The sequence below is a fragment of the Oncorhynchus mykiss genome, chromosome 12 (assembly GCF_013265735.2).
Source record: "Oncorhynchus mykiss isolate Arlee chromosome 12, USDA_OmykA_1.1, whole genome shotgun sequence".
NCBI classification, from domain to species: domain Eukaryota; kingdom Metazoa; phylum Chordata; class Actinopteri; order Salmoniformes; family Salmonidae; genus Oncorhynchus; species Oncorhynchus mykiss.
This window is the reverse complement of record NC_048576.1, coordinates 27,367,467-27,381,338: the sequence shown is the minus strand read 5'-3', so window position 1 is coordinate 27,381,338 and position 13,872 is coordinate 27,367,467. Positions and strand designations below refer to the sequence as shown.

At 41.5% G+C, this 13,872-nt stretch overlaps 1 protein-coding gene across 1 annotated transcript in view; it reads right to left on the bottom strand.

Annotated features, from left to right (window-relative positions):
* The window catches only part of tenm1 (teneurin transmembrane protein 1), a 244,532-nt gene that overhangs the window by 46,251 nt on the left and 184,409 nt on the right, over positions 1-13,872 (bottom strand). Inside the window, exons 16-22 of the mRNA XM_036937297.1 lie at positions 11,026-11,145; positions 8,922-9,183; positions 7,796-8,063; positions 5,591-5,734; positions 5,119-5,368; positions 4,386-4,406; positions 3,067-3,299 (exon numbers count right to left, since the gene is read on the bottom strand). Of these exons, the coding sequence (XP_036793192.1) occupies positions 3,067-3,299; positions 4,386-4,406; positions 5,119-5,368; positions 5,591-5,734; positions 7,796-8,063; positions 8,922-9,183; positions 11,026-11,145 (1,298 nt within the window). The remainder of the gene's footprint in view (positions 1-3,066; positions 3,300-4,385; positions 4,407-5,118; positions 5,369-5,590; positions 5,735-7,795; positions 8,064-8,921; positions 9,184-11,025; positions 11,146-13,872) is intronic.

Here is a 13,872-nt window from a genome sequence, read left to right as displayed (position 1 = left end):
TCGTTTTGAGATAGGTTCCCCTGTCTTATTCTCCGTCATGTTTGGGTGTTGCCGTTTTTGTAATATTTGTCAATACATTCCTCTAGTCTTATAATTTGTTTTGTTATCCAGATTGAAGGTTATTACCCACCAGATTGTGAAGTACTAATATTAGGTCTAACTTACCGATTTTGAATATTACATTTTTATCTTGAGGTGATCTACATTGCTGTGTTCAGTCCGCCATCTTGCCATCCCATTCCTCGTGTCTTACTCATTATTAGAAAAAAGCTTTGTCCAAATCAGATATTAGGTACTATTTTTATTGAATATTTATATGGGGCCTATACATTAAAATGACCAATTTGGGTAAAAATCAATTAGCTTAATTTCTCAGAGATATATTTCAACAAAATAATGTGGCCGGAATGCTAATCTTATCTGGTTCTAACTATATAAATGATTCAAGAACAATCTGAGATGGTGGGTGTCATGGCTCGCTGAAATGACATTGAACAAACCAGGGGTGAGTCAGTTATTGGGACTGTGTGTGATGCAGGGACTGTGTGTTATCACCTGATAATGTAGGAGTGGGCAATACATTTGTCTCAAGGGCCACATCGGGATTTAAAAATTCAGTAAAGGGCCACAAAGATTTTTTGGGGGAACAATTTGTTCGTCAAAAGCAATTTGTGGGCTAGAAAAAGGGCAGTTATTTGAAAATGTCCATTATAATTTCTACATACTTTTTTATCTAGTTTTAGATGTTCAAGAATGGCCTGGAGTGTATTTTTTTACCCAAAATAATATTCCCCCCCCATTTATTTTATTATTATTATAATTGTAGATTTTTTTACTCAAACCTCCCCCGGATACATACCGCAAGCACATTCAATTTGGTCCGTGGGGCCGTATGTTGCCCACCCCTGTGATAAGGGCATTACTCTGGTGCCTACGGGGCCTGGGATCCCTGGTATTGTGTATTGGAGGAGCAGCAAAATTCATTTCCATTGCTGCCATACTGTACTGTGTGGTCTAACTAAGCTCCACCCAGCCCAGACGATAAGGCTGAGGGAGAGATTGAGGGAGAAAGGGAGGGGGAGAGAGGATGGGCGGGCACATAGCTGGAATTAATAGCGTCTCATCACTGGAGCCAAAAAATCATGCCCGGGCTGAAGCCAGTCTAAATGATGTGCCCACATTGCTCTGAGCCTAATTTGGCTCTTACACATGTTCACTGTAGAGAGGAGACTGCAGACAGGAATTTCAACCCCGACAAAAAGGAGAGACACTCTGTTTGAACTTCAAAGCCGCCGCTGTTTGAGAACAGAAAATGAATGGGATCATCATTGGTGGACAAACCAATTTCAAGGACTTTCCATTGACAAGACAGAAGCACATTGAACCTCTGCTAATATCTGTCAATATTCAGACCCTGAATCATAATACTTATCAGGTTCAGAAAAGGGCTGGTTGCTGAATGCATATACAGTGCCTTCAGAAAGTATTCATAGCCCTAGACTTATTCCACATTTTACAGCCTGAATTCAAAATGGATATAAAAAAGTGTATCTCGCTCATATACACAATTACCCTTAATGAGAAAGTGAAAACATGTTTTTAGAAATGTTAGCAAATTTATTGAAAAAGAAATAGAGAAATATTTAATTTACGTAAGTAAGTCACCCCCCTGAGTCCAATCATATTAGAATCACCTTCGGCAGTGATTACAGCTGTGAGTCTTTCTGGGTAAGTCTCTAAGAGCTTTGTGCACCTGGATTGTACAATATTAGCACATTGTTCTTTTTTTAATTCTTAAAGCTTTGTCAAGTTTTTTGTAGATCATTGCTAGACAGCTATGTTAAAGTCTTGCCGCAGATTTTAATGCCGATTTAAGGCCAAACTGTAACTAGGCCACTCAGGAACATTCTACGTGTATATTTGGCCTTGTGTTTTAGATTATTGTCCTGTTGAAAGGTGAACTTGACTCCAAGTGTCTGTTGGAAAGCAGACTGAATCAGGTTTTCCTCTAGGATTTTGCCTGTCCTTAGCTCTATTCCATTTCTTTTTATCCTTCAAAAACTCCCTAGTCTTTGCCGATGACCAGTATACCCATAACATGATGCAGCCACCACCATGCTTGTAAATATGAATAATGGTACTCGGTGATGTGTTTTGTTGGATTTTCCCTAAGCATAATGCTTTGTATTCAGGAAATAAAGTAAATTTCTTTGCCACATTTCTTCACAGTTTTACTTTACTGCCTCATTGCAAACAGGATGCATGTTTTGGAATATTTTGATTCTGGTACAGGCTTCCTTCTTGTCACTGTCATTTAGGTTAGTACTGTGGAGAAACTACAATGTTGTTGATACATCCTAAGTTTTCTCCTATCACAGTCATTAAACTCTGTAACTGTTTTAAAGTCACCATTGGCCTCATGGTGCAATCCCTGAGCGGTTTCCTTCATCTCCGTCAACTGAGTTAGGAAGGACGAGTTAGGAAGGACGCCGGCATCTTTTACTAAGGGATGTTCAATGTCTGCTTTTTAAAAACGTTTACCTATCTACCAATAGGTGCCATTCTTTCTGAGGCATTGGAAAACCGACCTGGTCTTTGTGGTTGAATCTGTTTGAAATTCACTGCTCGACTGAGGGACCTTAGAAATAATTTTATGTGTATGGTACAGAGATGAGGTACTCATTCAAAAATCATGTTAAACACTATTATTGCACACAGAGTGAGTCCATGCAATAAAGAGGTTGAATACTTATTGACTTAAGACATTTCAGCTTTTCATTTGTAATAATTTGTAAAAAATAAAAAATATATAATTCAACTTTTACATTATGGGGTATTGTGTGTAGGCCAGTGACACAAAGTCTGTAACACAACAAAATGTGGAAAAAGTCAAGGGGGTGTGAATATTTTCTGAAAGCACTGTAAATAGCTGTGTCCTTTTCAATCTCACACTTCACAAAATACAATAGATTGAGCAAAATTTCAAATTGAAAGCAATAAGGTAGCCCCGATTTTCTTTTAGCATTATAGACTAATTGCTATATTAAGGTAATGATGATGCTGTACCTCTGGGGTTGTTGAGGGAGGCCTCGGTGGCTTTGCCCCTGTCGCCACAGTGGCCCTGGTCGAAGGGGGTGCACTGGTCCCCCGTCCCTGCCACCACCTCCATGTTCTTGGCCAGGTCCTTCGGCTCCGTGAGGGTCCTGAGTCTGTAGACCCTCCTGCTGCTGGTGTCAGACAGGTAAAGAAGCTCCCTTACTGGGTCCATGGCCAGGTAGTACTTATGGGCTGGGCTGGTGCTGAAAAGAACAGACTTGTGAGCAAAATGTTTCCCAGTCACTTAGGTCTAAAGTACCAAAAACATGAACAATGTACTGTTTGTATGAAATACACATATACAGTACTGAGCAATCTTCAAAGAGCTGGCTTTTATCACTAAACACCAATTTAGTTGCCTCCGACAGTCTTTCATATTAAATGGTTGCTCAAGAGGAACCACGTCATCAGCTCCGACATTAAAATCTCGCTGACGTGAAACAAACATCTGCCAACCACAGACAGACTCCATCTTTTCATCAGAAGTTATTATTAAAATCCTTACAGTGCTAATTCTGACAGCTGTATCACCTTTACAGTTGATTCACTGCAACTGAAAGGGGACTGAAATCCTGACAAAATGATGGAGGCAACCTAAGTGCCTGTGTAATATGAGCCCTGACAGAGTGTAAGAGCTATGTGTGATGGCGTGCTTCCTTGTGAACTCTCTGTAAATATTAAGCTATGATTATAGATGCTGATTCGGAGAGGAACATTACTCATCTCAGGCTTTAGCTGAAAGTGCCATCCCATACAAGCAAGCAGTGAAGAAAAAAGCACAGCTAGTTCAGTGATTTTTTTTTACAGGCTTTGATTGAGAAAGAATCAATTGCGAACATGACAGCTGCTTGAAAAGATGAATCATATCTCTGGGAGAGATGAGAGCCTGTTCGTTCGGGGGAGAGAGTATGAGAAGCCTATCCCAACACAACAGTGTTACACTGGCCTTCAGCGGGGCGCTCTCCCATCTAAACACACATTAAAGGCTGGGGCTTGTCTATGATAAGAGGCACCCTTTAAAGACCTCGCCTCGTTTGTATTTTTCTCCAAAGTATTTCTCTCCATTTCTGATCCCTGCTACTTTTAAATCCAGGTCAATACACTTCCATATTGACTGACTCTCCTCGCTTCTAATCCTGTATTCTGTAACCAAATGAGAACGTCTTCTTTCATCCATGAAAGGGAGGCTGGCGGTTTGCAACTGAAGCACCGCTCTCTTCATGCAGCAGTGTCATAAAAACAGTTTTGAGGAAAATACATTATGAATGAATATGGGATTGAAAACGTACCTGTGCCTGATATCTCGATTCCTAGCAGCGTTGTATTAAAGAGATAGAAAGACAGTATTAGTTCTTATCCTTGGAGAAATGTCTCTTCTTCGATCCATGATTACACTTATGAAAGCATTTCAATGAAACTTTTCTGTTCAGTTTGTTCGTATACTGTGTGCACAATAAATGACTTATTTTCTAATCTTTTTCCATTTGATCTTGAAAATTGGACAATCATAACAACAACAGCAAAATATTTGGGCAACTAGCACTACAACAACTTTTATTATACTCTATATGTCAAATGCTTCAACCTCAAATAGTGCTTGTGATAATGTACAAATACATAAAAACGTAAAAACACTGAAAAACATATTTAAAGATGCACTATGGAGAAATTGCTTTGCATTTCCCGGTTGCTAAAATTCAAATAGTTCGCCTAATTTCAGTTCATGTGACAAAACAAGCAAGTATAGTGCAGTGAATAATTTTACCATCTAAACCACTGTGAAATAAATTTTCCATAACCAAAACTATTGTATTTTCAACCTTTTAGACCTGGTGTACAAAACAGAAAGTAAAAGGCGCAAAAACTAAACTTAAGAACAGGAAAAATAGAAATAGCGCACATAGAACATATCTATCACTTCTTAGACTTGCTTTCAATGAAAATGGCATATCTATAACACATATTTCCATGTGCATTTAGTTGGGTCGCCCAAAAAGTTACATATTGCTGCTTTAACCTCACCTCAGTTCTAGAATGCTAATAGCAAATCCGTTGGGTAGAATCCTTCTGATGAAGTTGAAGTCGCCAATGTAGATGCTGCCGTCGGAGCCACAAGTGATAGCGACAGGAGCGTAGAGCTTGCTGCCCAGGGCAGGCCCGTTACAGTTGGGGCAGGGAATGGTGCGCACGTTCCCCGTCCCCATCACTGTGTGGATGACTGGAGGTTGCTGGGAGATGAAAATGTTTTCTCCATTCCCTTTGTGTAGGACACCTGGAGTTTAAGGACAACTAGCAATTATAATCCAATCCAGAGGAATGACTAGTCTATATCAAGTAATTTGAAATGGAAGTTAAAAAAATGATAGTTTGGCAAGAATGTCTTCACAATATTCCTACTGGATAACCAGGTATGAAATAGTGTCAGGTCAGGTAGGCTTAGGGTAAAGTACTGTTGAATGGAATTGTGATACAGAGAAACAGAAAGAGCCCTCACCGCTTTGGAGGTTAAGGATGTGGTGCTTGTCCAGGGACCAGCCCCCTAGGTTGGAGGCAATCATCTCAAAGCCCTGCAGCTGAGCCATCCTTCTCTCCCACACAATGTAGTCAGCACATGACTCATACTCATAGCCTACAGAGACTGGAACACAATAGACCACTAGGCCGTTAATGTGACGCCGCCAATGCATTCATTATGCTGTTGTTATTGCATTTACAAAGAGACATTCCTGGAACACAACAACCCCTAATGCTTTTGTGATGGTGCGGCTAGCTCCTGCACAGTGTACAATTGCTTGAATCTGGAGTTGCTGTGGTCAAGGCAGAGGCTGGAATGATGCAGCACGGTGGTTATAGCGGAGCCTGGATGTGTGCTAACAATCTGCGAGTCTCCGGAGCCTTTTTAATGCATCACTGATACCATCATGCTCTGCTGCATCCACCCAGTATGTGTACATGCTCACACAATTTTTGTCACTCTGTCTTGCTGTCTCTCTCTCTTCCTCTCTCTCTCACCCACACAAACACATGTGAAGGAAGCACACGCAAACACACACACACACAACAAGCAGGATATAGTCAGTTACACAGAGTAGCTACAGGCTGCTGCCTGTCTCACCATGATAGATCAGCCTGTTACTATCGGCAATGGAGAGAGAGATGGTGAGGAGGAAGGAGGGAGAGAAAGCATGAGAGAGAGAGAGAGAGCTCAATTCCCACTGGTACATAAAGATAAATGAATAAATTAGAGCCTGTCTCATTTCCTTATCTCTTCCTCTGGTTTCGTGTGGATGAAAATATGTTTGCCCCATAACAAAATGTGTGTTTTGAATTTGAATTTAGTTTGGATGTTGTTCCTAATTGTGTCATGTGTTCGGTCCGTAACATCTCCAGGACTTCCTATTTATATCACAGACTATTAACCACAGTGCATCATATCCACCATCAAGGAGCTGAATACACACAAATTAAATTGTGCATTCAGTGAGAAAGGATTCCAACGCATGCACACCAGCCAGGCAATCAAGAAACACTCTGCGATCTGATAGTAATACATGGAGCAATCAAGAGACAAATCCTCATAGTGTGAAGGAGATAAGAGTGCCCAGCTAGCACATGACATTCTGAGAACCATATGTTTCTTAGAGCTTGGTGAACATCTTATGGTTATTTTGCATACAACCTTCCTACAATATTCTGGGAATGGAGCAGGATAGTTGCTTGGCTTGGGAACATTCTCAGCCCATTTAAGGAACTTGACAGAATAAAGTTATTTTCTTGGAATTTCATTACTTTAACAAAACATTTCCTAAAAGTCTAAACATGGTTACATTTAATTACATTTTTTAGTAATGTTCTATGAACGTTCTCCAACTGGTTTGACATTGGGAATGTTCTCAAGTAGTTCAGAGAAATTTCATGAAACAATGTTCTCCTGTGGGAATTTCAGTATTACAGCATAACTTTTTCGGCAGGTTTCCTCAAGTAAGTAATTCAAAAACCTCAAAATAACCTATAATTTCCAATCTCAAAACGGTAATAAAACCTACCAGGAAACATTTCAGGGAGCCATAGTAAAACGTTTTTCAAAACCTCCTTACAACTAAACATTTTAGTTCCCAGAACAGGTGAAATGTTCACTTCCCGTTTTCAGAACATTTAAACTACTTTCAGATTTACCGGTCAGGAACCTTCCCAGAACCAATGGGCTACCAAAAACATATGTTCCCACAACTTCCAAGGAACCAAATGTGCTAGCTGGGTCTCTCCTGCTTTCTATTCCATTTAGATTTGTAACACTCTCTCCATTAAGAGCTGGTGCTCCCAATAGGCAGACGGCACACTAAATCAACCACTGATATAGAGCTTATATGTGGCCCTTCAAAAATCTCTCAGGCTTTCATACTACTGACCATTAACACACTGACAATCTCTTTAGAGCTCTGTGTGATTGTATTATCTAAAGATAAAGTATAACAAAAGTAACATGCTGTTCTTCTGTTACACTGTTGAACATTATACTGTCTTTATAGATTTTTATCTTCCATTAGCTACAGATTGTCTCTCCTAGTTACCCAATGGAGAATGCTTACTTGCTTTCATCCCTTGGGTGTAAATTGTCAAAGGAGTGAAATACAGCACATTATATTTGCCATATAGGGAATCTGAATGTATATGATTCAAGTGCTCCATACTGTCTTACCCAAAGCTTGGGCCAGGCCCAACACTTTCTGCCCATAGACATCAGTCTTGTTCCAGGCCAGGACATAGACCAGGTTGGGGGCAGCAGGGAACCACTTCTGGAAGAGGCGTCCCTCGATGGCGGAGGATACGTGCACCTTAACGAGGCCAGTGGGGATGATGGAGTGGGTTAAGATGATGCGTAACAGAGACTTGTAGCCAGGGGAGCGGGTGCTCAGGTAGCTGAGCTTTAAGAAACTGCCAGGGATGGTGATCTCCTCTTGGACAGCCTGAGAAGGAGGAGAAAGTATTTCACCTGCTGTTATTACATGCTATTGGTAACTAGGAGTTGGAAAGGCTTCAAAAGCCCCAAGGATACCGACTGTACGTATAGAAAACTTTTACAACTTTTTCAGTAAAGAATTTTTGATCACTCAGTGTTTGTACTCGCTCCAAGATATACTTGCACGCACTGTATATTTCTTGAAAGCAAATCAAAAATAACGATACTTGACACTTTTTTAACTTTGAACACTCTTTGTAACACTATGCCCCTGGAATACAAAATAGCAACTATATATCCTATATCATTAGCAACGTACAGGAGGACATTTTAATTACTGCTGATGATCTAACCCCCACTCCCACCCTTCACTGCTCACAGATTCAATCATTCTGAACTGGGTCCTCATTAAAATCACTATCAGTTTCATTATCTTCCACAACAAACTAGGGCGTCTAGTCGTCTACACACTGCAAAACACAGTTCCAAAGAGGTAGGAATATCAGGGGGGTTCGGGGGAGAAAATAGCAAGCAGATGGCAGCTCTGTGAATAAAGCGCCCCGGCAACTGATTAGTGTGAGATTCTAAGATGATTCACAGGTACAATATGAGCCTGCTGAAAATTTGACATGGTGCGGGAAGAACGCAAAAAAAATACATTTCAATATCCTACTAAAGAAAAATTCTAGGAATTGGAATAAAAACAACCATTTTTCACTTACACCTGGAAGTCATCATAACATGATATTCCGAGTAGAGTATAGGTTGTAATTGAAAGCTGAGTGAGTACCACTGGGACTTAATACTGTATATTACCATATATATTATGTTTATTACTGGCTGGTGAGTGGGCAGTCTACTGTACCTGCAGCTCAGGGATGGCTGGGCCTCGCTCCTCACAGGTGCTGGCGAAACGGGTGAGAGGGGAGGGGAGGACGATTGGGTAGGGACTGACCAGGTTCTTCAGGTCACATACAGGGGGGCGAGACTCCACCCTCGCCATGGTGACCTTCTCTACAACCACAAACTGGTTCCATGGTAACCAGACAGTGCGTTTCTGCATGAGGAAGGGAGCCCTCTGGAAGATCAGGGAGACTGAGATTCCCCCTGCAGCCACCAGGTCAAAACTACAGGAACAGAATCGACACAAATCAGAGCAAGACTATCTCAGCATCATAAGCCAGTTTACTATAGTATCCACTAGTGGTGTAACGGACCGCAGTTGATCCGTGATCTATACGGATCACCCCCCCACGATTTGGCACGCATGTGAACTGCGGATCAACTGCAAAGTTTAACCATCATAGTGTGAAATACAGTTCTACTGCCGCTGTTACTTTTTAAAGTCATAATTCTCTAAATCTTGATGCAGAGCTGCAGTGAAAAGATAAAAGACAAGACAGATGCGTGCTCTGAAGCCTGAAGGTTGATTTGATTATTTTTTTAAAGCAGTTGTGTGTACTGTTCACGTGAACGGGGCATGTTGAATCCCAACGAATCAAACTTGGCTGCTCGCGTTGCAAAAAACAAAGAAGAAAGAGCAGTAACAGCCATGGCTAGCGGAGGAGCTGAAGAACTGGAAAAGCCTCCCGCTTCATTTAAGTCTCATGTTGGCTTCCCTGTCAAATATGATGTCGGAAGAAGGGTGGTGGGCAACACCATTACGGTGTGTAGGCATTGTGCAACAAGAAAGCCGTATGATCATGGAAATACATCGAGCATGGCCATACATTTAAAGCGTCATCACCCCGGTGTGTCAGTGACGGGAGCCAACTCAGCCAAGAGACAACAACTTCTCACCGCGGCATTTAAGCCCTTTGCTGCAGAATCCAATCCGGGTTAAAGCCATCACAAAATCTATTGGGATGTTTATTGCTGCAGACATGAGGCCATACTCTGCTGTGGAAAACAAAGGGTTTAAAAATATGGTGAAAGTGCTTGAGCCACGCTACAAAATCCCCTTGCGCACCCACTTCAGTATGAAGATCGTGCCAGATCTTTATGAACAGGAAAATATCAACATTGAGCACTGAGCACTGAAAATGCAGTGTCTATCCATGATCCTACCTCTGAAAACAAAGTTTCTACAATCCATGACCTCAAGTGAAGAAGACAGCACCATCACTAGATACAGTATGCCAAGGCTGCCATTAGAGAGGACCTGAACCCAAGATACCCCCCTAATGTACAGGACTACCTTCATAGATCTACTCCACTGGATCCAAGGTTCAAGCCACAAAGCCGACAGGAGCAGACTCGGAGGCATCTCCTCCACAAAATAATTTGGCCATGAAGGAGCTTTTCGGGGAAACCTTTGTGAGTAAGGACACAGGCAAGACGTTTGCCAACACCATCAAAGAGGAGGTGTCATCGTACAAGGCAGCAAGTGGCATTCCAGTGGATGGTGATCCACTGGCATGGTGGAAAAGCAATGTGTAAATACCCTCACATTTCCATGATGGCAAGACGCTACCTGGCTGTGTCTGGCACTTCAGTTCCTAGCGAGAGGGTGTTCTCCAAGGCAGGAGACATGGTGACTGCAAAGAGGTCTACCCTCTCCCCAGACAATGTAGACATCCTCATCTTCTTGAAAAATAATTTGAAGTTATAAGCTCAGGTCTGCTTTGCTTTCTTCTTTACTTTTTTTTTAATAATGTGGACACGGGCTATTTTTTCATTCACTATTGTTCAAAGGAAGAGTGTCATATTGCCTCATATTGCACCTTAATTCAATTGAGTATTGAATATTTTATTTTAATATTTTATTTAAACATGGAAAAGTTCCTTGCTTTAAGTGTTCTTTAAGTAATAAATGTAAAGAAAAGTTATATTTGTCTCCCTCTTTATTTTTGCTGATCCGAAAAATAATCCGATCCGTGACTCAAAACCGTGATCCATCCAAACCGTGAGTTTTGTGATCCGTTGCACCACTATTATCCACATACAATACTTGACCACTATCTACCTACCTCCCATCCTGGCGACTGACAGAGAAGCCAAATTCGGGGTACTGCTGGAAGCTGATGTTCACACCCACCAGTGGGGTCCCGTCTACTGCCACCACCTGCCCCCGGATCACTGAGGCTCGGCTAGGAGAGAGCAGGGTTTATTTCACTGGGTAAATACATTCTACTATAACAAGTTGAAGTGTTTTCCAGTTCAGTTGACAAATGCAAAAGTGCTATATCCATACACTGTGTTAGCCTATAAATAGCTACGTAGAATGGGATCTGTACTTCAGTGGCAATTATACACCGAACAAAAATATAAATGCAACATGCAACCATTTAAAAGATTTTACTGCATTACAGTTCATATAAGGCAGTGGTTCCCAAACTTTTTATAGTCCCGTACCCCTTCAAACATTCAACCTCCAGCTGCGTACCCCCTCTAGCAGCAGGGTCAGCGCACTCTCAAATGTTATTTTTTTGCCATCATTGTAAGCCTGCTACACACACACACTATACGATACATTTATTAGACATAAGAATGATTGTGAGTTTCTGTCACAAACCAGCTCGTGGGAAGTGACAAAGAGCTCTTATAGGACCAGGGCACAAATATAATATAATAATAATCAATAATTTTGCTCTTTATTTAGCCATCTTATATACAAAACCTTATTTGTTCATCAATAATTGTGAATAACTCACCACAGGTTAATGAGAAGGGTGTGCTTAAAAGGATGCACAAAACTCTGCAATGTTGGGTTGTATTGGAGAGAGTTTCAGTCTTACATCATTTTCCACACACAGTCTGTGCCTGTATTTAGTTTTCATGCCAGTGAGGGCCGAGAATCCACTCTCACATAGGTATGTGGTTGCAAAGGGAATCAGCGTCTTAACAGTGCGATTTGCCAAGGCAGGATACTCTGAGCGCAGCCCTATCCAGAAATCTGGCAGTGGCTTCTGATTAAATTACATTTTCACAGACCCGCTTGTGCAATTTCGATGAGGCTCTCTTGTTCAGATATCTGTAAGTGGACTGGAGGCAGGGAATGAAAACTAATCCAGTTGTTTGTGTCGTCCATTTCAGGAAAGTACCTGTGTAATTGCGCACCTAGCTCACTCAGGTGCTTTGCTATATCACATTTGACACAGTCCGTACGCTTGAGTTCATTTGCACACAAAAAAATCATACAATGATGGAAAGACCTGTGTGTTGTCCTTGTTAATGCAGACAGAGAAGAGCTCCAAATTCTTAATCATGGACTCAATGTTGTCCCACATATTGAATATAGTTGCGGAGAGTCCCTGTAATCCTAGATTCAGATCATTGAAGTGAGAAAAAACACCCAGATAGGCCAGTCGTGTGAGAAACTCATCATCATGCATGGAGTCAGACAAGTGAAAATTATGGTCAGCAAGAAAACTTTAAGCTCATCTCTCAAATAAAAAAAACGTGTCAATACTTTGCCCCTTGATAACCAACGCACTTCTATATGTTGTAAAAACATTACATGGTCGCTGCCCATATCATTGCATAACGCAGAAAATACACAAGAGTTCAGGGGCCTTGCTTTAACAAAGTTAACCATTTTCACTGTAGTGTCCAAAACGTATTTTAAGCTGTCAGGCATTCCCTTGGCAGCAAGAGCCTTTTAGTGGATGCTGCAGTGTACCCAAGTGGCGTCGGGAGCAACTGCTTGCACGCTCATTACCACTCCACTATGTCTCCCTGTCATGGCTTTTGCACCATCAGTACAGATACCAACACATCTTGACCACCAAAGTCCATTTGATGTCACAAAGCTGTCCAGTACTTTAAAAATATAATCTCATGGTTCCAGTGGTTTGCAGAAAAGGATGTCTTCCTTAATTGACCCCCCATAAACGTAACGGACATATACCAGGAGCTGTGCCAGCCTGTGCCAGTTTTTTTGGCCTTATCCCCCAGCATTGTCCTGGCTATGTCCGCGGCAGTAGGAAGAATTAAGTCCTACACAATAGTATGGGACTTGCCTGTCCTAGCCACTCGGTAGCTCACCATATAAGACGCTTCAAGCCCCTTCTTACTAACGGTATCTGTTGCTATTATACATGTCTTACTACTCGAAAGTCACCTTTATTCTCGCTCAAAAAACTCCCATGGCTAATTTTTCAAATGGTCATGTTTCGTTTCTAAATGTCTCTGTAAGAGTGAATGTTTCCTGCGAGAGAGTAACGGTTAATGTGATTTGATGTTAATTATTTGATTAGGCTACCTGTATTTGACATTGTGTTGTTATTTCGCTGAACACTAGATGGTTCAATTTTATTTTTGGCAGTGAAACGAGGCTACTCAGGCGAGAAAAAAACTTTATTTGGTGTACCCCGATGGCATTGCGCGTACCCCAGTTTGGGAATACCTGATATAAGGAAATCAGTCAGATTAAATAAATAAATTAGGCTCTAATCTATGGATTTCACATGACTGGGAATACAGATATGCATCTGTTGGTCACAGATACTTTAAAAAAGGTAGAAGCATGGATCTGAAAACCAGTCAGTCTCTGGTGTGACCACCATTTACATCGCATAGAGTTGATCAGGCTGTTAATTGTGGACTGTGGAATATTGTTCCACCCCTCTTCAATGGCTGTGCAAAGTTGCTGGATTTTGGCAGGAACTGGAACACACTGTTGTACACGTCGGTCCAGAGCATCCCAAACATGCTCAATGGGTGATATGTCTGGTAAGTATGCAGGCCATGGCAGAACTGGGACATGTTCAGTTTCCAGGAATTGTGTATAGATCCTTACGACATGGGGCCGTACATTATCATGCTGAAACATGAGGTGATGGAGGGGGATGAATAGCACGATAATGGGCCTCAGG